Raw genomic sequence first — 27,837 nt, 5'->3', positions numbered from 1 at the left:
CTTTCTCTCTGCTGCTGCTCCTCATCCTGGTCATCAATATGACTAATTTACAAAGCCAAGAATATTAATCAAACAATTAACATTTTGCAACATGTTACCTATTTATTTTATCATATTTGTCTGTGGCCCAAATAAAGGTTTGAATTTATTTAACAAATCTTGGTATAAATAGTAAATGTACCCAAACATGACTGTTTTGCATCTTACACAGAATCTCACATAACATGTGCTAAACTGTTTTACAGCATCATTAGACAACATTTAAATATGCATCTCCCAATTTAAATACGAATACCTTATTTATTTCTTATAATTTTTAAACTATGTTTGTGTGTTTGCATGTAAATTTCTATGTACTTTTTTAAATTTTAGACAGCGCTATTGAATAGGACTTTTGTTTTCGTCTGATGCTTTGACGTCATATGTCTGCGCCGCGACCCCTCGTCTGTTGTGATTCGGTTCAAGAAAGGTTTGTGTTTTTAAGCATTTAACATGTTTGAGTCGAAACAAATCGTTTAGTCGATATATATAATTATTAGATGCGATCTGAAATGAACAATATTTTTTTTTTTTACAATGTATTGCTTTATCAAAAACGAGTGAACGTTATATTTTCCTGAGTAAAGCGCTTCCACACAAAAAGGTGCTTCTAATTTCGAGTCATATGGTAAATCAGTTTATCGTGAACACTATTTCGGTTAATGGATAAAGTTACAATGTGATAAACGGAGCTTTTTGATACTCCGAGTCAATTGAATCAAATGCTTCACGTAACGATTTAGTGATTCGAAGAGCTCGATTCACCGTACATTGGCGAGGCTTCAAAGCCAACGCAGGAAAGGAGACAAGATTAATACATTTTTTAATGTCAATGGAGAAGAGGCTTCACTAAACAGTTTTTGTGAGGAAATAGCTTGATATTTAACTTATTGACTGTCTGCTTATCTTCACCATGTTTTACGCTAAACAATATTTTTGTTGGGAACGATATAGCCTATGTAGATTTTGTTATGATAAAAAGTAGGGACTAAGCAATACAGCTCCAACTAGTCGACACTGAAAACAATAGTGATTTACACAAAGAAAAAAAATACACATTTCTTTGCTCACATTACTGTCGTGAATGTTACGGTGACGAGCAAAGCGCAGCATTTTAAATAACACATTAAAATAAAACACTAGAGGAAATTATACCTTAAGATGTACTCTTAAGTTTACCTCAGATATTTTCATTGTGTCAGTCGCAAGCTCGAAAGCAAGCAAGGTGCAGCCCAATTTTGAATTAAAAAAAAAAAAAAAAAAGTTTTCTGTATGTTTCGACATGCCAAACTGGCATCATTCCACTGTATCCTTGCTTAACCATATTCAGCTCATGTAAGTGTGATAGTTGATGCCAGCAAATGCCTGTCGCGTCATTCACTTCAACTTTGAAAAAATAAAAATAAAATCCCATTTCCGAGACTACAGCAACAGTTCCCATGGCTTTCGAAAAGTGGTAACGCAAGGCAAGCATACTGCATATATGACCTGTTTTAAGGGTCATTAATTATGAGATTTGATTGTTTGATTTATTGTTTCAAATGGATCATATATACGTACAAGTCTTTAGGGATTTTCTTACTTTAGACTAATCAGTTAGTTACAAAACATCAATTTAAACAAATGTCAATTTAGTCAAAGTGCACATCCCTAATAAAAAGGTAATTTTACAAGAGAAGTCAGAAAAAGGATATGTCGTGACAATTAGGACTCATTCACGGCATTAGCATAGTATTTTAATATTAATTTTGAGTGATATTGTAGATAGTCTAAATAGTCTAAATAAAGTGTAATATACCGGTGTAACGACACAAAAGCACATTTCACAAACAATGCAGTCCTACTGTATGTTTACTGGTGATACAACGCCAAATATGGAGCATTTATTCACAAGGCCAACACACTGATACACAAAAAACTGATTTAACGTAAACTGTAATCGACTGTCATAAAACTTTGAACGGTGGGCACTGACGTCACTGCCACATAATTGAAGTGCTTTATGTGATCCTAAAGCCGCTATGCTTTCTCCAATGGTAAGAGAGACAGACCTTCTCATCTCCCCAATAATAAGACAATCTTTGGAGACGTGCCGGTCAAAACAGTGTAAATGCAACGAGAACACAAACTCGTAATTAATTAACTTTTACAAACCAACTGCAAAAGTTTTCTTGAAAATTGAACCTATTAAATGTAATATACAAATCATTAAATATGAACTTTAAATTTATAAAATATGAAGAGGATGTATAATTTGTGTTCTTATGTTAATTTGTACTGCCTGGGGTGGTAATCACTTTGATTGAGACGTAGATTTAGTTTGGTTTTATTTTTCTTTCTGTTAAATATTCTCACCAGAAACATGACACAGAAAAACTCCCGGTAAAGCGATTGAGATCCACGCGACACCATAGCAAAGATGGCGTTTATTAAAGAGGAGAATGAAGAAATGAAGATTGAAGAAACATTCAGTGTGAAACAAGAAGATATCGAGGACCAAACGGGTTGGTTTCATTCTCAAAGCTGAACTCATTTGATCCTTATTAAAATGTCCACCTCTACAGATGTGAATATTTTTGAAGTGTGCTAATTATATGAGTGTGCTAATTAAAGTGGATTTATTTGACATTGAGCGGTTCGTCACATATGGACAGACATGTTGAGATCACCAGACAAATACTAATGCTGCCTTCAAGTTAAAATGAGAAGATCCCACTTCCACATTGAATGTTTATACAAACATACAGAAGAAGCATAAACAAAACAAATATTTTGAGTAACATTAAATCCTAAATCAACCAATCATTTACATCTCTTGATTATGCAACCGTATCTATCAAAACTCATGTATTTTGCATGAAGAAAATTGATCTGTGAACATAAAGAGAAGCACAACCGAACCTGCTTGAAGCGGCAGAACAAACCTAGTTAATTTTTATATAAACTCAAATGTGCTGCAAATCCGATGGCTCAGTAAGGCCTCTATAGACAGCAATGCCACTGAACTTCTCAAGATCCAGAAAGCCAAAAAAAAAAACCCGAAATAGCAACTTTTCAACAATATTTAGTGATGGCCGATTTCAAAACAGTGCTTTGAATCTTGTTTTTCTAATCAATGATTCGGAGCACCAAAGTCACGTGATTTCAGCAACTTGGCTTTTTGACACGTGATCCAAATCACTGATTCGAAACAAAAGATTCAAAACATTGTTTTGAAATCGGCCATCACTAAATATTGTTGAAAAGTTGCTTTTATTTCTTTCTATTTTATTTGGCTTTCTGGATCTTGAAGTTCAGTGGCATTGCTGTCTATAAAGGCCTTGCTGAGCCATCGAATTTCATCACAAATAATTTAATTTGTTCTGAAGATGAACAAAGGTCTTACCGTGCGTTCAGACCGCCGCCGGCGAGAGCGTCAACAGTCACCTTGGTCGCCCTGCCAACAACGCTGTACTGTTCGTTCAAACCGCCGCCGACGGGAGGGTCAAAGTAAATGACAAGTCGCGTCAACCAATCGGAAGCCTCTCAAGCGAGGACATCTACATTCCGATTGGTTGCCGCCGAACCGCGTCATAGCTCATTACAATAAAGTTAACCTGATTTCAACTCTCCTCGCCACTCTCACCATCCAAGACGCGCCGCTCTCGCTGGAGCTCGCTGCCAAGCTCTCATTGAAAATGAATGACTTCCTGTCACTTTGACGCTCTCTCCGCTGGCGGTGTGAACACAGAACAGGTGTGGAACAACATGAGGGTGAGTAATTAATGACATTTAATTTTAGGGTGCACTAACCCTTTAACATGCTAATTAAGGCCTGAAAAGTCTGAAGTCTGAAGTGTTGCTCTTAGGTTTTTTGCAATTTCTCTGAGTATTACACGTCTGTCCTTGGGGTGATTTTGCTAGGACTGGCACTTATTATCTGAATATGCTCCTCCCAAACTTTGTGAATAAAACATCATTATGTGAGACACTATTTGTCTGTTTTATTTGTAAATACTTTTAAATGGTTCTTTTAAATGGTACACTGACAATACCGGACAGACAACTAAGGAAACAGAGAGCTTTAATACATGGAGAGGGTAATCAACTGAAACAGGTTTGGGGGACTAAGTAGCCCATGTGACACAACAGAGTGGAGTTGAAGAAGATATCAAGGGGCTGAAGGGAATCAGCAGAGGCGGGCTGACGGACTTGCTCTGGAGACACAAAAGACTTTGAGCTGGGTGGAACCAGCAGGGATGGGAGAATTGGGGAAATATCCTCTTCCAAATCTTCATAAATATTTATAGAGGCCAGTTGCAGCTCATTCTTAGTGATTGGAGTGTGGACGGGGCTTTCCTCCATGCCCTTGTACCAGGGGAGGCACCGGCCAACAATGAAATATGGTTGGCCACCCCATGTGCCCCCCTACCAGATGTCTTGTGATTAGCTTGTTTTTATGCTAGTCAGTTTCTAACCATTTCTGCTGAAATTCTTGATTCAAAGAAGTGGTTCTCAACCTTTTTTAGGGAAGTGTCCTAAAGAAAGTTCAGAGTTAACAATGCTGAGAAGATATTCAGGAATTACAGAAAACACCTCTTCCAGCGGCTTAGAGGGTATAGGATCTAGCATATGTTGTTGCTTTAAATGTCTAAATGTTTTGATGTTGCTTTGTGCCATTAAACTGGTGTTAACTTGTTTGTGTATCGGTTCACTTTAGATCTGATAACGCTGAAAGAGGAGAGTCAAGAACTGAATGATGTAAAGGAAGAGAAACATCATGGTTTCATAACTGGAGAAACATATTTTGGTTGTTCACAGACTGAAAAAACGTCAACACCAAAAAGAGCTCAAAAGACGGCAACTCACTCAAAAGAGGATTGTTTATGTGATCATTGTGGAATGAGTTTTCCAGACGCAAAGGACCTTAAAAGGCATGTAATAATTCATTCTGGAGAGAAACCTTTCAAATGTCAGCAGTGTGAAAAGAGTTTCCGATTCAATAAGTACCTTAAGACTCACATGAATATTCACACTGGAGACAAGCCTTTCACGTGCCATCAATGTGGAAAGACTTTCTATCATAAAGTAAGTCTCAAGAATCACATGAGAATTCACACCGGAGAGAAGCTATTCACCTGCAAACTGTGTGGGAAGAGCTTCACACAACAAGGAAATCTTAGACATCATATGAGAATTCACACTGGTGACAAGCCTTTCACATGCTCTCAATGTGAAAAGAGTTTCTGTAATAAATCAAGTCTCAAGACTCACATGAGAGTTCACACTGGAGAGAAGCCTTTCACATGCTCTCAGTGTGGAAAGTGTTTCAATCATAAAGTAAGTCTCAAGAATCACATGAGAATTCACACCGGAGAGAAGCCTTTCATCTGCAAACTGTGTGGGAAGAGCTTCTCAGAACAAGGAAATCTTAGACATCATATGAGAATTCACACTGGAGACAAGCCTTTCACATGCTCTCAATGTGGTAAGAGTTTCAATCATAAAGTAAGTCTCAAGAATCACATGAGAATTCACACTGGAGAGAAGCCATTCACCTGCGAACTGTGTGGGAAGAGCTTCTCAGAACAAGGAAATCTTAGACATCATATGAGAATTCACACTGGTGACAAGCCTTTCACATGCTCTCAATGTGGAAAGAGTTTCTGTAATAAACCAAGTCTCAAGACTCACATGAGGATTCACACTGGAGAGAAGCCTTTCATGTGCTCTCAATGTGGAATTAATTTTACATATAAGGAGTCTCTTGAAATCCACATGAGAATTCACACTGGAGGGAAGCTGTTAACCTGCAAACTGTGTGGGAAGAGCTTCTCGCGAAAAAGAAATCTTATGACTCATGTGAAACTTCACAATGGAGAGAAGCCTTACAAGTGTCCTCAGTGTGAAGAGAGTTTCACATATCATAGAGACCTGAAACATCACTTGCAAACAAATTGTGGAAGGACATTGCAGTGTTCCTCAGTGTAATGAGATTTAGAAAAATTAGCAATTTCAGAAATCACTTGACAATTTACGCTGAATGAAGGCAATTTAGTTGTGATCAGTGTAATTAAAAAATTACATCACATGTACAGATAACCCTCAAAAATGCTTATGTGAGACCCTATTTGTTTTTCTGCAAATACATATAAAATGGTTCTTCAATTTTAAACAGCCCCAGAAAATCTTTCTCTCTGTAAAATTAAGGCTACGCACTACGGCTGAATGTAGACAAAATCTGTTTTTCTGCTCAAATGTGTACTACAACTGCCATATGTTTTATTTGCATCTTTTTTTTAATATTTTAACATTTTCTTTTCTTTTGTGATTTACTAGACATTCCACAATTCTCAATATAATATTGAAACATACAATCCAACATCCACAGCTTAATACATTCTTGTGGATTGAGTTTTTTTTCGCACTCTCAGAATTGGCTCTGCTTGTATGTAGGGTGGCCAACTTCAGAAAAATTTGAAGAATTTAACTTCCAGAATCTTGCAGTAAGTTTTGGGAGTTTATTTTTAGTCCTCCTACCCTGAAGACCGTTTTGCAGAGACTAAAAATGAACTCCCAAAACTTATTGCCAGATTCTCATAAATTCTTCAAACAATGGTGCTGATCCTTCAAGAGTCACTCTCAATCTGTCTGTCTATAAAGCCTATAAAAAAAAAAAAATGAAAAAAAAAAAAACAGACTTAATGTATTTCACAACACTTCAGCTTGTGATTCTTATTAAGTGGGGGTAATATTTTTAGGATTCTTTACCTAACCTAAGTCTCTGAGATCCTGACACCTTTCACTTCTGGAGACTCCAGGTAGGTTGCAGTTCTGGAAAATGTTGGCACTGGAGACTAAAGGTCTGAAAGTTGCGTCTGAAATTTCCACACGTTAAAAAATAAATTAGCATGTTAAAAAATAAATACGTTGTGTCAATCACGTTTACACACTGCCTCTGAAACTTTCATCCGTCATAAAAACTTTTTGGACCAGGTTAGATTTTCTGCATTATTTGTCCCCTATCCAAAAGGTTATTGGGACTATAACAAAATATCTAAGGTGGTGGTGCAATTTTGACCCGAATTTAGCAACATAGCTATAAACACTGACAAAAATATAATTTTATACAGAAGTACCGTCATAGACTACGACAACACCACCTTAACAACTGCCTCCACCGACCCCTTCAAGGACTATAGTTCCAGAAAGTCAGCAACCACCACCAACTACGGGTTTATGAACGTCAACAACAGTCCCTGGGTCAGAATCATTCACGACGCCATCCCACACTACGGTATGAAACTATGGCTACCCTCCAATCAGACAATGACAGGTGGTGTGAGTTTCAAAATAATAATCAAGTACTATGTCACTTTCAGAAACCACATTTGAGTTGTAAGAGCTATGGCTGAAAGCAGCCTTCTGTAAGTGAGTTTCATATTTTAAATATAAATAAGTCCACTGCATTCCAAACAACATAAATGATGCCTTCATAGACCATTTGTAAACACACACTTACCCATGTTGCTAACAGAATCAGTATAGTTTGTTCATGTGCAATAACTGTTGTAACATTTCAAATATTACAATTATTCGTTGAATACATTTAAATAAATTTAGTTGGCTAACTTTAAACCATTTTTTTTTTTTGAATGTAGCTAAAATAGTTTGCAACCACTTATTTTAAAAAATGGAGAATATTTTTTTCAATATTTGATTTAAAAAAAAAATAGCATTAATAAATTGTAAAAAGACGGCATAAAAGCTTAACCAAAAGGGCTGTCTATATTGTCCTTACAGTATAAATCTTCTGAATAAAGAATACAGTCAAATTTAGTGTTTGTCAGATGTTTCTAAATGTACATCAGGCATGCATGAACACACACACACATGCAAAGTTAAAGCATGCACTTTGATACCACCAACAAAGAAAATCCCACTAGGTAAAATTATATGGATTGTTTGCAGGACACAACTGTCAAGGTAATCTCATACATTACGGACTAAAGAAATACACAAGTTAAAAGAAAGTACATTTGCATATCTCCACAAAATTGCATTTCTGTTACTTAACACAAAGAAGTGTTCATTTGATCACCTTAGTAAACAAGTTACATATAAAAAGCAGGGTTAGTTAGTCTACCTTACCTGGGGTGTGTTTCCCAAAGTGAACTATGGTCGCAAGTTCCATCATTACCAATAGAGTTCAATGGGACTTACAACCATAGATGGCTAACAATGTTTTTGGGAAACGCACCTCTGGACTGTTGGTCGTGTCTTCCGAGGGCAAGCCCTCGGGGAAGCCAACAACCACGCTGTTATCCTCAGAGTTGGCAATAGGACGCTCTCCCATAAATTAATCGATAATGTCATAAAACGGAAAACTGGGTTGCTACCACTTTTACCATTCTGTGATTTAGCCTTGAAGAACACCGTTTTCAGTAACTTCCATCTGTTTTTGATTTGCTCGATTGTTTTGATTGACACATTTTCAAAATATTGTGAAAAAGGACACATCCAAATTTGTACAAGCTTCTTCAGCTGGCACTGACCCTTCCGGTTAGGTCAGCAACATCAGAGCGAAGTGGCAATGTGAAGAACTCGAAACTGGCTATGAGTGAACCAAAGGTTTTCTGCTCTTGGAATTCTTCACATTGAAGCAGATATTACATCATGCCATGACCACATTATTAATGAAACACTATTGGTGACTTTATTTAGTTTCCTTTAATCACTCAAGTAGAGAGAAGTCTGTCCATCCTCTCCCTGTTCTCCTCTTTGTCTGTTTCTGAAACTTCATGTCATCTTCTCTGATTAACTCCATCAGTTCATCCTCTCTGTCTCGCTTTCTCTCTGCTGCTGCTCCTCATCCTGGTCATCAATATGACTAATTTACAAAGCCAAGAAAATTAATCAAACATTTAATTTTACACAACTGACCAAACATTTTACAACATGTTACCTATTTATTATTTCATATTTGTCTGTGGCCCTAAAAAAGGTTTGATTTTATTTAACAAATCTTGTTTATTGTAAAATAATTAGTTATTGCTGTTGCACTTTAGAAAAATTCATCCAAACATCAATTTTAAAATGTCTTGTTACTAAAATTTGTTACCAACCCCTGGTATAAATGTACCCAAACATGACTGTTTTGCGTCTTACAAAAAATCTCACATATTTTAGAGCAACATTTAAATATGCATATACTATTATTTCCTTTTTTACTGTGTGTGTTTTTGCATGTAATTTTCTATGCACTTTGTGATTTTAGACAGCAGCTTGTGAATGGGACTTATATTTTGCTTTCGTCTGATGCTGTGACATCATAAGTCTGCGCCGCGACCTCTCGTCTGTTGTCATTCGGCTCATAGATCGCCTGAAGAAAGGTTAGAGTTTTAAGCATTTAACACGTTCAGTCGATTTATATAATTATTAGAGTCGATCTAACATGAACAGTCATATTTTTTATACTGTATTATCTAACATTAACGAACGTTATTTCTGTGAGTAAAGCGCATCCACACATGAGTAACAGAAAAAGTGATTTATTAGTCAATTAGAAGTCAATTTATTATAATCAACACAAGACTTTAACAGCCAATTACATTTACAGCTAGAGAGACTGCATGATTTTCTACTGTTTAGTATCACCATCTTACTCAGCTAGTATCCCTGAAGCACAGGTTTTATCAGCTGGCAAGTTTAAATGAACATTTCTCTAAAAAATGTTTGGTTACCAACTATTGTGTAAAAAATGCTGTATTGCTTTAAAATGAACCCAAAATATGTTGGAAATTAACATTTATTTATATTAAATATAATAATTAAACATGTATTAAGTTGTTTATTAATACATGTTCACCTTTGATTAATATTGTTGTCTCTAGTAATTATGTGTCTGATTTTTAATTTCCAACCTATTTTGGGTTCAGTTTAAGCCAGACATAGTCATTTTTAAACATTAATAAAACTACCCAGCAGGCTGGACAGTTTAACCCAACTGCTGCATTAAAACAACCCAATAGCTGGGTTTGTCCATTTTCAACCCAACTTGGGTTGTTTTTAATCCAGGATTGTTTAGAGTGTAACATTAATGGAAAGATGGAAAGCTTCTGTTTTGCTCCATTTCCTGCCATCATAGTTGTGCTAATTCACTAACTTTCAATTTGCAATTCGATTCAATATTAGTTATTTTGATGTATATCAGGTACAGTACATGGCAAATTTTCTCAAGAAAAAAAAATCTCTCAACTAATGTTGTAAAATAGGACTACAATACATACATAGCAATCAGTTGGTAGACCTAGTACATTAATATTGAAGGTTAAAATAAACTGATTTGTACAAACGTAAATTACACTTAAGGAAATTTGTGTAATTATATAGTTAAATATTAAAATTATTTCTACTCCAATTCGTTTTTTGAAATGTAAACATTTAAATGGTGGCTGTCAACTTGATGGATCTATTCAAACATGCATAATATAGGCTATTGAAGAACATTAACAATTAATTAATAGGTAATATGGTGTATGTATTTAGTTAAATGCTCCTTTCAAGAGTTTTTTTCTAGGTGACTAACGAGTTTATGGTCACTGAATATGCTTGTTCTGAGGTAAATGTGACGTTACATGACATTGTTTACAAGCTATTAACGTCTTTCCGCAGTTGAAACACTGTTTATGTGATTATACAAGACATGATATCATACCTTGAGAAGTTTATTCATGTTTATTTCGCGTTATAACTGGTATTAAAGAGGATCAGTTCACGCGCGTCAGGCTGCAGCTTCTTTTGAACTGAGGCTACAGCGATCTGTCACTACACATTAAAGAGCACCAAAACGGTATTTGTTTTTTTATGCTGATGTAAAATGGGCAAAATATGTAACTTGAGACTTTGTTTCATGTCAAAAGCAACAAACCACAAAAGTTATATTGTGATTTATTGGATGGTTACGTATCATTGCGCTTTTTAAAGTGGGTGGAATCCTTGACATTTCTTAGTGGGTATACGGCGTATACCCCCGTATCATGTAGACTACACCATGGAGAAAGTTATGATGTGATAAACGGAGATTTTTGATACTCCGAGTCAATTAAATCAAATGCTTTGCGTAATTATTCAGTGATTCAAAGAGCTCGATTCACCGTACGCTGACGAAACATCAAAGCCACTAGAAGGCAAGCCTGCAACCAAACGGCAACGCAAGAAAGGAGACAAGATTAATTAATTTTTTAATTAATGTCAATGGAGCAGAGGCTTCACTAAACAGTTTTTGTGAGGAAATAGCTTGATATTTCATAATAATAATAATAATACACTTTATTTTCTATAGCGCCTTTAAAAGTAGCATCTCAAAGCGCTTCACAGAAGAAAAAAAGGAAACATACAATTATACAAACAATACTTTAAAATAAGTGAGATATAAAAAAAACACACCAAATAAGAACATACTATCAAAACAAGTAAATTTAAAAATTTAATTTTAATGAATTGATTGTCCGCCAATCTTCAACATGTTTTAAGCTAAACAATATTTTTGTTGGGAACGATAATGTAGATTTTGCTATGATAAAAAGTAGGGACTAATACTGTACCGATACGAAAGCACATTTCACAAACAATGCAGTCCTACTGTATGTTTACTGGTGATACAGCGCCAAATATAGAGCATTTATTCCCAAGGCCAACACACTGATACACAAAAAAATGATTTAACGTAAACTGTAATCGACTGTCATAAAACTTTGAATGGTGCACTGTTACGAATGGGAGACTCAGGCAGGGGATCCAAGTGCAGCGTTTATTTAGAAGTGAGCGTGGTCGTTCAGGCAGGGTCAAACAGGAACAAACAGGAGCAATAAGGAACAGGCAGAGTCGTAGTCAGGGTACAGGCAAGGATCGAGGCAGGCAGCAATGGGTCGTAAAACAGGAATCAGGCAAAATCAATCACAGACAGGCAAACAGGATACAAGGAAACGCTCAGAAATGTGACACAAGTGACAACAAGACTTCGCGATCAGGTGATGAGTGTGTGAGTCTTTTATAGTCCAGGTAATGCATGGCAGCTGGATGTGGTGATTAGTGTAGTGATTGGTGGAGTGAGTGCAGGTGATTGGCAGAGAGAATTGTGGGAAGTGTAGTCCGGGGAGTGACAGGAGCAGACGGTGATCGTTACATAACGCCCCCCTTCCGGAAGGCGCGTCCTCGCGACGTAAAAGGCACGAATAGGGAGGGAGGGTGGGTACATTGGAGCTATAGCGGGACCATGGTCTCCAATGCAGGCTCCAGGGTAGCCATGGTGGATCAGGCGCCACGGGTAACCATGGCGGGTCAGGTGCTACGGGCAGCCAGTGCAGGTCAGGAGTGCCATAACTCCACGGCGGGTCAGGTGGCTCGGGCAACCACGGCAGGTCAGGTGGCTCGGGCAACCACGGCCGGTCAGATGGGTCGGGCAACCACAGCAGGTCAGGCGGGTCAGGCAGCCATGGCAGGTTAGATGGTTTGGGTAACCACAGTAGGTCAGGTGGCTTGGGTAACCACGACAGGTTAGGGTCCATAAACGGCCATAATTGTTCAAAGGCCAATGATGGCAGTGGCCGGGCAGGGTCCCCACCCACAAGCTCCCCACCCCTAGGTATACTGCCCCCCCCCCAAAAGTTCTTGGGGAAATCAAGGGAGGCATTGGCGGGTTCATGGGCAAGGAGCTCGGGTGGCGCCAGCAGGGCAGATGGCCTGAGTGGCAGCGGTAGAGCAAATGGTCCAGGCGGTGGTGGCAGGGCCGACCAAGGCTGCTCTGTGGCCTTATCAAGGAGAGCGGGCAGTTCGGTGACGGCCTCCATGGCCGTATCAAGGAGAGCGGGCAGTTCGGTGACGGCCTCCATGGCCGTATCAGGGAGAGCAGACAGCTCCGAGACGGCAGCGGGCTCGGGCTGCTCCGGGACGGCAGCGGGCTCGGGCTGCTCCGGGACGGCAGCGGGCTCGGGCTGCTCCGGGACGGCAGTAGAGCTCGAGTTCCTCAACGCACGTAGGACAGCCAAGACATAAAAAGTGAGCACAGCCCTCTGGGCCAAGACAGGACAGACCAGGAGAGCAGGCTGTGCTGGAGCGGACTCAATGGCTGGAACAACCCCTGCATCCTTGAGCACCGCAGGGGCGGCCATCTTGCCCGTGGGCACTGGCAAAGCAGCCATTTCGTCCATCGCGTCCAGGGTGCTTAAGTCCACTGCAATCGGCGAACAAGAGTCCATAGCAACCGGCGAGCTTGAGAGCGTTGAAACCGGCGAGCTTGAGAGCGTTGAAACCGGCGAGCTTGAGAGCGTTGAAACCGGCGAGCTTGAGAGCGTTGAAACCGGCGAGCTTGAGAGCGTAGCAACCGGCGAGCTTGAGAGCGTAGCAACCGGCGAGCTTGAGAGCGTAGCAACCGGCGAGCTTGAGAGCGTAGCAACCGGCAGGCTTGAGAGCGAAGCGGCCGGCTGGCTTGAGAGCGAAGCGGCCGGCTGGCTTGAGAGCGAAGCGGCCGGCTGGCTTGAGAGCGAAGCGGCCGGCTGGCTTGAGAGCGAAGCGGCCGGCTGGCTTGAGAGCGAAGCGGCCGGCTGGCTTGAGAGCGAAGCGGCCGGCTGGCTTGAGAGCGAAGCGGCCGGCTGGCTTGAGTGCGAAGCGGCCGGCAGAGACTTGAGTGCGGAGAGCGTAGTGGCCACCAGGCTTGAGAGCGAAGCGGCCGACGGAGACTTGGGGATGCCAGCTGCTCGGACTGAAATCAACGGTGGATCGGTCAAACTGGAACGCAACCCTCTCCGCTCCCGGACTGATCTAGAGACCTGACGTGACTCTGGGCGATCAGCGGCGACGTGACTTTGCTCTGGGCGATCAGCGAAGGCGTGCCGTTGCTCTGGGCTGTCAGCGAAGGTGTGACGTTGCTCTGGGCGATCAGTGAAGGCGTGACGTTGCTCTGGGCGATCAGCGGAGACGTGACGTTGCTCTGGGCGATCAGCGGAGACGTGACTCATTGTTGCGGCCGCCATTTGGTGAGTGTCATCTGGCGCGGCGGCCATCACACACCCAGACGAGGAATCGCGTTCCTCCGCGACACCCACAGTAAACGGAGATCCACTCAGTAGCAACGCCAGCTCTATATACTGTTCTAAAGTCCCATTTGGCTCATGTATTGGCATAATAGAGCTGAGCGGTTCAGACAGTCCCCCGCGAAAGAATGTCATAAGACATAACTCATCAAAGCATGTTAACGGAGCCAGTTCAATAAAGTCCAAAACATAATCTTCAATGGATTTGTCTCCTTGACGGAGACCGATCAACTGGGCGGATGGATTCATAATTGTTGAGACAGGAACACTCACGGTAGCTGCTGGATCTAGTGAGGCGAAGTCTTCTGTTACGAATGGGAGACTCAGGCAGGGGATCCAAGTGCAGCGTTTATTTAGAAGTGAGCGTGGTCGTTCAGGCAGGGTCAAACAGGAACAAACAGGAGCAATAAGGAACAGGCAGAGTCGTAGTCAGGGTACAGGCAAGGATCGAGGCAGGCAGCAATGGGTCGTAAAACAGGAATCAGGCAAAATCAATCACAGACAGGCAAACAGGATACAAGGAAACGCTCAGAAATGTGACACAAGTGACAACAAGACTTCGCGATCAGGTGATGAGTGTGTTAGTCTTTTATAGTCCAGGTAATGCATGGCAGCTGGATGTGGTGATTAGTGTAGTGATTGGTGGAGTGAGTGCAGGTGATTGGCAGAGAGAATTGTGGGAAGTGTAGTCCGGGGAGTGACAGGAGCAGACGGTGATCGTTACATGCGCACTGACGTCACTGCCACATGATTGAAGTGCTTTACGTGATCCTAAAGCCGCTATGCTTTCTCCAATGGTAAGAGAGACAGACCTTCTCATCTCCTCAATAATAAGACAATCTTTGAAGACGTGCTGGTCAAAACAGTGTAAATGCAACGAGAACACAAACTCGTGTAAATAATTAAAACATTTACAAACCGACTGCAAAGGTTTCTTAAATTGAATCTATAAAAATAATATACAAATCATTAAATACCAACTTTAAACTCATAAAATAAGAAGAATATGTATAATTTGCGTTCTTATGTTAATTTGTACTGCTGGGGGTGGTAATCACTCTGATTGAGATGCAGATTTAGTTTGGTTTTATTTTTTGTCTGTTAATTATTCTCATTTGAAATATGGCACAGAAAAACTCCTGGTGAAGCGACTGAGTTCCACGCGACACTATTATAAAGATGGAGTTTATTAAAGAGGAGAGTGAAGACATAAAGGTGGTGATTATTAAAGAGGAGAGTGAAGACATGAAGATTGAAGAAACATTCAGTGTGAAACAAGAAGATACTGAGACACAAACAGGTTGGTTTCATTCTCAAAACTGATCATTTGATCCTTATTAAAAATGTCCATCTCTACAGAACTGAATATTTTTGAAGAATGTCATATGAGTGACCTAATTAAAATGGTTTTATTTGACATGGAGCGGGTCGCCTCATGACAGACATGAACAAACCTTGTTTTTTGCATAAGCTTAAATGTGCTGCGTAACACATGAGGATGAACCTCTTTGTTTCTCACCCCCATGTCATCCAAGATGTTCATGTCTTTCTTTCTTTAGCCGAAAAGAAATTAAGGTTCCATTTTTTTTCCCCGTAAGCTGAATAAGGAAGGCGTAGGAAATACATTTTTGAAGAATACGAAAGTGCGGTTTTGGAGGAAGCACTTGGAAGGCGATTACTTGTTTATATAAAGCATATACATTCACATTTTTACATGTATTTTCTTTCTTACTTTGCAATCCAATGGTTACTGCTGCCGACAGTATATTCAGAATAATGTTCCTTACTGCATGCTGCTATACATGTCATCCATCTCCATCTAATCTTTTTTTTTTTTTCACTCTTCTGATGGGTTTTCAGATTTCTCTTTCTAGAAATTGTATATTCTATGGTGTATAGCAATAAGACCCAGCATACAAATACAATCAAAACACTCCAGCGCCCACTCAGTTCTTTGCGAAAAATGAATAAAAAGACACACAGGAAACAAAAACCTTGAAAAGTTGATATACGACCCGCCAAAGAGATGGCGATTCGCACAGGACTAATATTATCACATATTAACACCTAGGTCCCCTGCGAAATATGGTAAGTCATTTGCGGGGGAATTTTTACTTTACAAATTACAGACATGACTGAGTAATATCACAGACAACCTCCACGATTATTACAAATGACTACAGGTCCCCAGATAATACTACTCCCGTTCGAATAGTGCTATAGTCGTGTATTTATTTGTCACGTTTAATCAATAAAAGCCTTTCAATCTTCTGTTTATTAAGCTACAGTGATTTTCTGGAACAACATCTTTCGAGTTATCTTTCGTCTGTGGGTCATATTTGGAGTTTCTTTGCAAAAGTGCCCTCTGGCTTTCACATGGAGCAGCATTTAGCCGTGACAAGCTGCTCACACACACACACAAAAATGCAGCCAATTGTTAAATCGTGTGCAGTTTAATTTAGATTAATCCTGCATAGGATAACACAGTGATACAAATAATGATGCAGTGGTTATAGGATCTAGCATTTATGTTGTTTGTGGCTTTAAATATCTAAGGCCACATTTATACTGCATGGCTCAAGTGACCCAATTCTGATATTTTCCTCCCATGTAATACAGTTCTGATATAACCCATGAATTTTTAAGCAGGAAAAAAGCACATGGGCGTTCGGTTTCGGGCCTCACTCATGTTTGGAAATATTTTCAAATATGCCTTCTGTGTAAGCGGATAGATGGGATATTCCATTTAATGTGAGTTAAATGTCATGTTTTCGAAACATCTCTTGATACAGATATATCTATTACAAATGAAAAGTCTGTAGTTGATTAGCTGAGTATTAATTAAATAAAGGCAGGAACACACCAAGCCAAGGGTTGACTGTCGCGCAGTTTTTGTTCATCGGCCGACTAAGTGCGTTCCATCGGCTGAAGTTGGTCCTCATTGGCTTTTTTTTGGCCTATTCGACATGTTGAATCTGCATTGGAGCTCATCGGGCCATCTGATCATTCTGATTGGCTGTTCAGCTACTGCCACCTGCTGGTACGGAAAGGTATTTCATTTTACGCAGGCGCAGAACGGATGTGCTACTTGGCCTTCGGCTGTCGAGTGTTGATTTGGTGTGTCAGGCCAAGTTTGGACACAGACACTGCCGACATGAGCCAACCCCAGTCTGCTTTCATCGCCACTAGTTCGTTGGCGTCGGTTTGGTGTGTATCACCTTAAGAGGCACTGAAATTTGTTGCTTTAGAAATCATGCCGAGAGCTCCTTGCCACTGTTATCAGTGACGGCGGCTCATGCAAAGACAAGCGTTTCAATCTTTTGCTAACTGTTGTTGAGACTCTTTATTTCAGTGAATTCACAAAATAAACTGCACACTAACATGTCCCTGCTCTTGATACACAATCACTGATGAACACACTTGGTTTTAATAAGGAAAAAAATATACATGAGCAGATTAGAATCCAGAACCTCTGACATGCTTGGCAAAAGTTTTACCACCAGACCTTTAGAAAACACATTTACCGTGAATCTGTGGTGAAGAGTTGGTGCAAATGAATGATTCTCATGTCAGGATGAAACTATCACATGTTTCTATGAGTTCTGTCAATAAATTTAACTAATTGCGGTCACATTCTGGACTGCAGCTTTTCTATACATAGTATGCTTTATTAATAAATGTTGTGCAGAGTTTGGACTTTTAATATCACTTTCTTGCATTAAGCAACGTTAAGCCTGTATAGTGTAAATGTAGATATCGGATATGGGTCACTTAAGAGGGTCGTCAGTGTTTTAATTGCTTTGTTCCATAAAAGTGATGTTAACTTGTATTTGTCTTTGTTCACCTTAGACCTGATGCTACTGAAAGAAGAGAGTCAAGATCTGAATGAAATGGAAGAGAAAAATCACAATATCACAAATAAAAACACTTCCACTCAAACAGGAACTGGAAAACCTAAATTACACAAGAGAAATAACAAAGGAGAAAAGAGTTTCATGTGTTCTCACTGTAGTGAGAGTTTCAGTACTAAAGTATGCCTCAAGACTCACATGAGAATTCACACCGGAGACAAACCTTACACATGCAACGTATGTGGGAAGAGCTTCACACGAAAAGCAACTGTTAATGTTCACATGAGAGTTCACACTGGAGAGAAGCTGTTAGCCTGTCCTCACTGTGCAAAGAGTTTCACACATAATGGAAGCCTTGAGGTTCACATGAGAGTTCACACTGGAGAGAAGCCTTTTACGTGCACTCAGTGTGGAAAGAGTTTCACAACTAAAGGAAACCTTGTGGTTCACATGAAAATTCACACTGGAGAGAAGCCTTTCTCCTGCCAACTGTGTGGGAAGAGCTTCTCAGAACAAGGAAATCTTACACGACATATGAGAATTCACACTGGAGAGAAGCCTTACACCTGCACCCAGTGCGGAATGAGTTTTACACATAAGGTGTCCCTTGATATCCACTTGATAAGTCATACTGGAGAGAAACCTTACACCTGCAAACTGTGTGGTAAGAGCTGCTCACTAAAAAGTAGTCTAAAGATTCACATGAGAACTCACACAGGAGAGAAGCCTTTCGCCTGCAAACTGTGTGGGAAGAGCTTCTCAGAACAAACAAATCTTACACATCATATGAGAGTTCACAGTGGAGAGAAGGGTTTCATGTGCTCTCAGTGTAGTAAGAGATTCAGTACTAAAGTGTGCCTCAAGACTCACATGAGAATTCACACTGGAGAGAAGCCTTATTCCTGCACCCAGTGCGGAATGAGTTTTATGTATAAGGTGTCCCTTGATAGCCACTTGAGAATTCACACTGGAGAGAACCCTTACACCTGCAAAGTGTGTGGGAAGAGCTTCACACAAAAAGCAAATCTTAAGACTCACATGAGACTTCACGCTGGAGAGAAGCCGTTCGCCTGTCCTCACTGTGGAAAGAGTTTCACATTCAAAGGAACCCTTGAGGTTCACATGAGATTTCACACTGGAGAAAGGCCTTACACGTGCACTCAATGTGAAAAGAGTTTTACAAATAAAGGAAGCCTTCAGACTCACCTGAGAGTTCACACTGGAGAGAAGCCTTTCACATGCTTTCACTGTGGAAAGAGTTTTGGGCAGAAAGGAGCCCTTGAGGTTCACCAGAGAGTTCACACTGGTGAAAAGCCTTTTACTTGCTCTCACTGTGGAAAGGGTTTCAGGCAGAAAGGAGCCCTTGAGGTTCACCAGAGACTTCACACTGGAGAAAAGCCTTTTACTTGCTCTCATTGTGGAAAGAGTTTCAGTCAGAAAATAACCCTTGAGGTTCACATGAGACTTCACACTGGAGAGAGGCCTTTCACGTGTCTTCAGTGTGAAGAGAGTTTCACATATCACGCAGACCTGAAACAACATTTGCAAACTCATTCTGGAATGACATAGGTTGTTTGCACATGATGCCATTACTGTGGTGCGAAATGCAGCTAGATGGCAGGAAGTGATTTTTTTTATATGAAGGATTCCTTTCAGTCAAAATTACTATGTTTTGCGTTGTTTGTGGTCAAAATCTATTTTATTCTGCTCAAATATAATGCAAGTTCTGGTAGGCAAGTAGATCCACAATGTGGACTTCACGTTCCAGCCAAGAAACAAACAGCGACCTGCTTCCTGGTTTAGGTTTCAGGCCACACTACTCCTTATAAAACTTTTCAGAACAAAAGACAATAACAAACAGTGAACAAAGCTTCATGGGTATTTACATGGAAGTTCTTTCAAAATGTATTTATTTTTGTAAAAAAAAGTTTCCTTAATCGATTAGTACAAAGATCATTGAGTAAAAAAGAAAAAGGTCAACAGGTTATCATGTAGACATTTATTCATTTATGGGCTTATAGACAAACATACGTAGACATTCATACATGCACAAATACCCTCATGTCCATAACCATACTTTCAAAGCTTGATTATTCTCTTATGGTGGTTACATGTATGCATATAAGTATTCCTATTACACATTTATCTCACTTCTCTCTGTTTTGATATATGTGTAGTGCATTTTCCCCAGTGCTTTTCTAAAGTCTCTTGTAATCTCAATTTAAATGTCAGTCTTTCCATTTTATAAATTTCTGTGAAAATTTGCTCCCACTGAGTTCTCGTTGGGGGAAGATGTTGGAGCCATAAACAAGTAATCGCTTTTTTGCTGGTGCTACTAGTATCCTCTGTAAATATTTATTCCTATTATTAACTGAATTTGGTATATTACCAAGAAATAGACTACAACCTGTTTTCCTCAATCTCTAAGATTTCCTCTATACTTGAGTGTATTTCTGACCAACACAGTTTCAAAACTGGGCAATCCCAGAAAATATGTAGGAGCCTAGATTTGCTTCTCCTTTTTGTTTGGCTTTTACTTTGGGCGTGATAAAGAAATGTATAGTGTTTTTCCAACAAAATTCTCTTAAAGCCCTGGAAAGTTACACACTCTGAATGCCTCAAATTTAGCCATTCTTCTTCTGGGATAGAAGTCTGCAATTCCTTTCCCCACTTTTCTTTAATATAATTAGTTCAGTAACCGTTAATAACTTGGATACAAGTATATATACCAGATATTAGTAATTTTTTACTGTCATTTGTATTATTAGCATTAATAATATATTTATCAAAGGGGAGCAATCATTTATTGCTCTTCTAATTGTTGAATCGTAATAGTGTCTAACTTGTAAAAATCTGAAAAAGTCCTTTTTCTCCAGACTGAATCTGGTCATGAAATTTTGAAAATCTTGAATTTCCCCCTTTTATATAATAGATCAGTATGCAGTTATTCCCTTGTGAGCCCAGCATTGAAACCTTTTATCTACTCGAGTAGGAAAGAATTGGGAATCATAACCATTCCAACTCAATATTCTCGTCGGTTTTCTAGTTTAGTTTAAACCACATTTTGTCCACAGATTTATATTTCCACATATCTCTTTAAATTTTTTATCTCTTAGAAGTGATTGATTGGGTATTGGAGTTTGCAAGATATCCAGTTGTTTCTATTTAGCAGTATAGCTTGTATCACACCAACAAAATACTTTTCTTAATTGGGCAGCAATATAGTAATCTTGCAGGCATGGTAGGGACTTTCTCCCTTTTTTCTTTTGCTAATTGTAAAGTTTTAAATTTAATACGTTTTTTTTTACTATTCCAGATAAATCTAGAAATTACTCTGTCCCAGTCATTGAAACATTTCTAGGGGATTTCAACCGGTAAAGTTAAAGCTAACGTTAAAATGAGACACATTAACCACAGCCTCATGAGTTGGCATGAGCTTTCTAAAATAGAAAGTAACATTATGTTAATGTCTTGAATTACCTCAATTTCATTATGGAATGCCTTGAGATGTCTCTTAAGGTTTGTGGTGTTTTTTCCTGTGATTTTGTGGCTGCATTTCTACCTATCTTTTTTCACAACACATTCCGTTTTCTTTTCCACTTATTGAAAGTAATGAAAGTTTTTCCAAATGTCGTTTCTTCTTTTTCTACCAAAGATGAACTATATGAACCACATTCTTTTCCTTGTTTATGTATCACAGATATAATAGCCTTTTTCCATTATTAAAAGATCTAAGAAGGGGGTTAATTGAGTGCGGAAAATTTTATACCATTCAGATGGGAATCCGTCTGTTCCAGGAGATTTGTTTGTCTGTAACCTATTTATTGCCTTGTCTAATTCTTCTGGTGTTATTTCAGCAATTAATATTTTGTTTTGTTCTGTGCCAATTGACGGTAAGTCTAGTGAATCTAGAAAATGCTAAATTGATTGTGTTTATTTGAGGTGGTTGAGAATAAAGGGTTCTGTAAAAACGTTCAAAGGAATTTTGGATATCTTTTATATTATTACTTATTTTTCCTGTAATTGGATTTTTTTTATATTTTTGTTTACAAAGGTGCCAAGCTAAAACTTTCATGGCTCTGGGACCAGTTTCATAGAATCTCTGTTTAGTGAATTTGACCTGTTTTTCTACATCGTCTTCATATATTTTGTTGATTTCTTCTCTCACTGTCTTTATTTGGTTCAAGTTACCTTCCTGTCTTTGCTGTTCTTCTGAGTCTTTAATTTTTTCTTGTAATTCCCGCAATTTCTTCTGTTTGTCTTTTTGCCTCAAGGAAGTCAGGAGAATAAGTTTCTAACATATAACGGCCTTAAAGGCATCCCATAACACATGAGGGAAACCTCTCCATTTTGCTCAGCTGAGTCGAGTGCGATTCCTTCTTTCCGCAGGTCTGGACACCTCCGTCACGCTGTTATAGACTTTGTTTTCGCTGTCTAGGAATACCTTCAGCTTCGCCGGGTATGGTGTCTGGAATTGTATTTGCTTGATCTTGAGGGCTCTCTTTATTTTCGTGTATTCTTTTCTGCACTGGAGAATTTCAGTCGCATAGTCATGTCAAAAAAATTCTCTGACCTTGGTAGGGTATCTCTTTCTTGTTCCACACTTGCTCTTAGTACCTCTTCCTTGACACGATACTCAAGAAAGCAGATCACCATTGATCTAGGCTGTGCTTCTTGATTGGGTTTAGGGACAAGAACTCTATGAGCTCGCTGTATCTGTAGGTCAGTGTCCTGTAGAGTGCTCAGTAGGGATGGGCGATACCACTTATTTTGTTTTCGATACGATACCGATACTTTGAAGGCCAATATCGCCTATATTGATACAGATACGATACCTCTAATATGAACTTAAAGATTTTAAGACTTATTCAATTATTGAATTATTAAATAATTGCCTTTTATATGCCTAGCTGAACTATGGTCACTGTAGTAATGGTTCATTTTCATAAGGGACTGCCATTGACACGATGTTGCACCCATTAAATGAAACATTTGTATTCTGACAGAACATCAATATGAACTTAAAGTTCATTTTAAATAAATGTAGGCTAATTGCACAAACTATGTAGGCTATTTAATTTTGTTTATTGTGAAATAACCAATAATAATATTATATTTTTCTGTGTTCTGTTAAGCATTGTTCTGGGCTGCGTTTCCCAAAAGCATCAGTGGTTTCTTACGATACTAAACGCAGCCCTACAGCTGTTTGAATGTAGTGTCGGCAGTGAGAGAACGCTCTGTGATCGATTGGTTTTGACTTGCAGCATTTGCGTGTTCAGATGAGCAGGAAAATACTTTTACTACAAATTATTCGCTTAAATAGGTTATTTGTCCAATTCAATGCTTATTTTATGCATTAAATTTATTGTTAAATAAAATCACTGGTTTAAAAAAAAAAAACACACACCTTGGTATCGATATTTTAATTTGAGTATCGATACTTTCAATACTCAACGTCAGTATCGATATATCGATGCTTCATATCGATCTGCCCATCCCTAGTGCTCAGTTCGGACTTAATAAATCCAGCAATGAGTTCTGTCACATTTCTTCCCTCATATCCTTCAGGCCTTTCAGGTCAGATAATTTAGCTTGCAGGTTCTCTTGTATTTTAAGGGTGTTACTGACCACGTCCCTGACATCTACACCCCTCTCTTTTCCATCTCATGCACTCTTTCCGAAGTTGACTAAAGTTTTTGATTGTTTGATTTCTTCTTTGAACTCTTGTCAAGTTGTTTGTGATGTTGTCCCTAATTTTCTGCTGAAAATCGGTCATGTCATCTTTATGATCAGAACGTAGGGCAGACTGTGGATTGCTGATAAACTTTCTTGGATCATGGTGTTAATTGAGTGTGGTGATGGCACTGATGTTATTGATGGCAGTGGCCCTGATGGTGGTGGGAGTCATTTTGAGGTATTAGACGACAGAATGCTGCCATGCAACTTCACCTGCTGGAGAGAAGAAGTAGGTGGTGTACCTTTGCCTAATTTCCAGTGCTTCCCTAGAAGCATTGTTGCTGCCTAATCACTGTGGCACCAATGGCAAGGGGGCACATCTTCCTTCTACATCAGCATTGAAATTGTGAAGAATGTAAGTGGCCTTCACCACTGCAACTGCCACTTTTGATGAGACACCAAGTACTCTGTGGTAGAGTTTCCACTGGGAAGCAAGGATCCCAAATGTGCACTCCTACCATCCTCCATGTAAGGGAAAGACAGTAATTGAATATATGCTTCTGTCTGTTGAGGTGTTTTTCTGGGTAGGGTCAGAGAAGGTGCCTCTTTAGAAGAAAAGCCTTGTCACCCATAAGCACATGTGGGGGGATGGAGGTCTTCTGCTCCTAGTAAATGTGCATCATCTGACAGGTCAAGGCTCCCCTGGCCATGGCAAAGTCAAAGGCACAGAGGGTCCTATCAGTACTGCTTTTCCTGAATGTCCACCATCTGGAAAAGGTATCAGGTATCAACTACTGGTAGGAGGACGATGGAAACACTCCCTTTTGCAATTAAAATACATGGACCCTTTTGATAATGGGGCCTGTATTGCAACATGCTTCCCATCGATTGCTCCCAGGCAGTAGGGGAAGTTCCATAGCCTATGTAAGTCTTCAGTGATCCTCTTCCAGTGGTGTTGTTCAGGAAAGGGCATATATGGCAGACTATATTGTTGCACACACTTCTTTCACCACCCTTGCCACTGAGCAGTAACCCACCCTGTAGCTAAAAGCTACTGATCTAAAGTACTGTCCTGTTGACAGATCTGATACTGGCCCTTTGCAACTTTTTTCAGTGTTTATTTCAGGTTCTATTTATATCAGTTCTATAAATTCTATTAAATAGCAATGTTGTACCATATATGCAGTGATGACTGTAACCAAGTGCATGTACTAGAGTACAATTTTGAGGCACTTGTACTTCAGTTGAGTTTTATTTTCTGCTACTTTACCTTTACTTCATTATATCCAAGAGACAAATAATGCATTTTTTAACTTCACTGCATTACAAAAGTCTTTGCATATTTAGATTAATACATCACTGTAAGCACAAGTTCTGAATACTTCTTCCACCTTTACACATAGGTTACCTCAGACAAATGCAGAGACGTTCTTTGGAGCTGATGGCTTTCCAGTAGTTTGTGTCTGTCCTTGTAGTAGTAGGTCCAATTTTCCAGGACAACACTTCAAACTGTGTCCTGCTCACCCGTTAATACTCCTTGAACCAACTACTGTTCTTGGACCAAAAGATGGTACTCGCCGAGATTTTTTCTCACCCCAAAATCTCATGAACCCACATAGACTGGCGTGTCTATCCTATCTATCTACGCAACAAAGGTCTCAACGGGGAAAAAAAATGCTGCACTGCCAAAGCCCTCTCACTGATGGGAGTTTTACTTACTCAAATTTGTTCTAAGGGCAGATAGGAAAATGATCTGTTTACAGATTCAACCAATGTAATTGAAGCAGAGGTGGGATCAAGACCTACAGACAGATACGTTGTCAGCAGTTTGTGGGAGATCACATGTATTGTAAGGTAAATGAATTTGAGATATATTTTGTTAAAATTCACAGATAAACAGCCTCTAAAGATTACTAAGATAATTGAGAACATTGAAAATGCACAAAACTAATATTTATATATCCGATCGTATGCATTTTGACTGCTAGCTTCAGTCCACTGCACCAAAGCTGCTCATTTTTAATATTTTTATTTTTTTAAAATAATTATATAAATTAAATTATATATAAACATATTAATGAAACTAATTCTTAAATATTTTTATATGTGTTTATAAATGCAAAATAAATATGCATAGTACACCCACATATATTATGTAAACACAAACTTATTTTGGATGTGATTAATCGTGATTAATCATTAAACAGCCCTGCTTAAATAGTGATAAACCTATTTGTTTAGCATATAGTACACCAAAAATACTTGGTATACTGGACTTGGTGACTGCGAAATGCCTAAGCTCCTCCCACTGGATCAAAATGCGTGAAACTACGGGTTCAATGGAGACCCAACGTGTGGCATACACCTTGGTTATCTGTAAAGGTTTCTCCCCACAGTTGTAGGCCTTCCTGCACTTTGGAGACACTGAAAACAGTTGTAAGTCTCTCGTACTCCCACATCTGTGACCAACTTTTTCAGAAACTATGTTGCTAGATCATTAATCATTAACCACCATTAATCATTTCTGTGTATTTTGAAGTGGATGGCAGCAGTGGAGTCTGAGAAAGCAGCTCTACATGCTTCTCCAATGTGATCATATGCCAGCATGGAACAGTGTTCAGCGATTGCTAATGCCATGGTGGCCTCAGCCTTTTTTGCAGTCAATTTTTAACCATAAATGGCAGGCTGTTTTGGTTGGAACTGTTATTAGGCTTTGCCTTTTGAGTATGTTTTTGAGTTGTCATGTGGTGTTTTTTACATAACTATATTTTTGTGTTGAAATCAGCCTTACAATACCGGCACTATGCCTGTGTATCATCTCCAATAAATGGCTTCAACCAGCCTTTGAATATTTCTCAATGAAAGCAAACACCTAATTAAAATTGAAGGTAAACATTCAAGGTAAATGGTGCATTTGGGGTCTGTCACACAGATGTATTGCAAAATTATCATAAAGAAATGTATTTCACATGACACCCCTGGACTATGTTTAATAGATGTTCTGTAATAAGCACTTGGTAGTTGCAGTATTTTTTCATGAAAATTTTAATTACAATTTAAACTGATCAATTTAAGTTTTTAATATGTAACTGTATAAAAAAGGATGGAGACTTGTGGCCATGCATCAATTACAGAGCCCTGAATGATCTAATGTGAGGGTGCTCAATCATGACACCATTTAAGCTATGAACAAATGTAGCCATAACACTGTTAACAAACTTCTTGGCCTTGTCTATTTTCACCGGATTCACACCAGCCTTCCACTGGCACCTCTGGGTCACAGCCGACAACATGATCTTCATACCAGGGTGCCAGAGTTTAAGCTGGTGCAGGTCCTCCTTCATGGCATTCACTAGCTGCATGCTGCTGATCTCCCCCATACAATTTCTGCCACAGTGGATGAGGAGGACATCCGGTGCTGCTCTTCCTCGCAGGGAGTGGGAGAAGAAGGGGAGAAGTCCTCTCCACTGCAGTCCACCCCAGTCAAACCAGCAGACATGGGCACCTGGCAGACTGATGTCTCTTCCCATAATCTCTTCATCTCTCTGGGCACCACTTCTGACATGGCTGTCACCTATGATCCACACTGTGTCTATGGAAGGAAAATAAATGAGTTTAATAAATGCTTTAGGTAATGAAAAAGGTAATGAAGAATTTAACTATGAATGGTAGCTCAATTTTTTACGTTGACAATGCTGTCACATGTGGGAGAACATAGGTCAAGCTAGCAACACCCTTAAATTATAGATTGCAGTGTAATTTGTTGTTGTCTTTTTAAGACGGATATTGTAATCAGCTGTCAAATGTCAAGCAGCCGAGACTAGTACTTACAGTTTAAGCTGTGTGCAGACATGGTGGATGTGGGTGTGTCACAACTGGCCATAATGAACTCAATGGCTCACTAAAAGAAAATAAACATTTTGTAAAAATATAAAGTGCATTTCCTTCGCAAAAGTCATATTCAAGACAATCTCACAAAGCACTGGATACCAGTGAATCAATATAGTGTGTGGGAATTACAATATTTAGCGTAAGCTGTTACTACACTAACGTAAAATAGTAATAACATTTGTAACTCGCTAATACTAATCTAACCCTAGTTTATTAACGTTATGACAAGGAACGTTTACGTTGCACAGCAAAATCCCCAGAGTTAAATCAACTCTGCTCAGAGAACATATGGTCCCTCTCTAATAGAG

The 27,837-nt window shown here is 39.3% G+C and overlaps 1 protein-coding gene across 1 annotated transcript; it reads left to right on the top strand.

Moving 5' to 3' along the window:
• Positions 1–443: 443 nt before the first annotated feature.
• Positions 444–21,913, top strand: LOC137025253 (zinc finger protein 585A-like). Its single transcript, XM_067393274.1, has 5 exons — positions 444–2,543; positions 4,739–6,005; positions 7,152–7,281; positions 15,291–15,411; positions 17,961–21,913. The coding sequence occupies exons 1-5, from the start codon at positions 2,459–2,461 to the stop codon at positions 19,529–19,531; spliced, it is 3,174 nt and encodes a 1,057-aa protein (XP_067249375.1). The 5' UTR covers positions 444–2,458; the 3' UTR covers positions 19,532–21,913.
• Positions 21,914–27,837: the final 5,924 nt, after the last annotated feature.

The sequence above is a fragment of the Chanodichthys erythropterus genome, chromosome 8 (assembly GCF_024489055.1).
Source record: "Chanodichthys erythropterus isolate Z2021 chromosome 8, ASM2448905v1, whole genome shotgun sequence".
NCBI lineage: Eukaryota > Metazoa > Chordata > Actinopteri > Cypriniformes > Xenocyprididae > Chanodichthys > Chanodichthys erythropterus.
Note: the sequence above shows the minus strand (reverse complement) of the source record. Positions and strands in the feature narration are given on the sequence as shown.

Excerpts from the sequence above, each read along its gene's own strand:
- LOC137025253 (XM_067393274.1), top strand. The coding sequence starts at position 2,459 with ATGGCGTTTATTAAAGAGGAGAATGAAGAAATGAAGATTGAAGAAACA. Across the intron at positions 7,282-15,290 it reads ACGTCAACAACAGTCCCTGG|ATGGAGTTTATTAAAGAGGA; the intron begins GTCAGAATCATT and ends ACTATTATAAAG. Across the intron at positions 15,412-17,960 it reads AGATACTGAGACACAAACAG|ACCTGATGCTACTGAAAGAA; the intron begins GTTGGTTTCATT and ends TGTTCACCTTAG.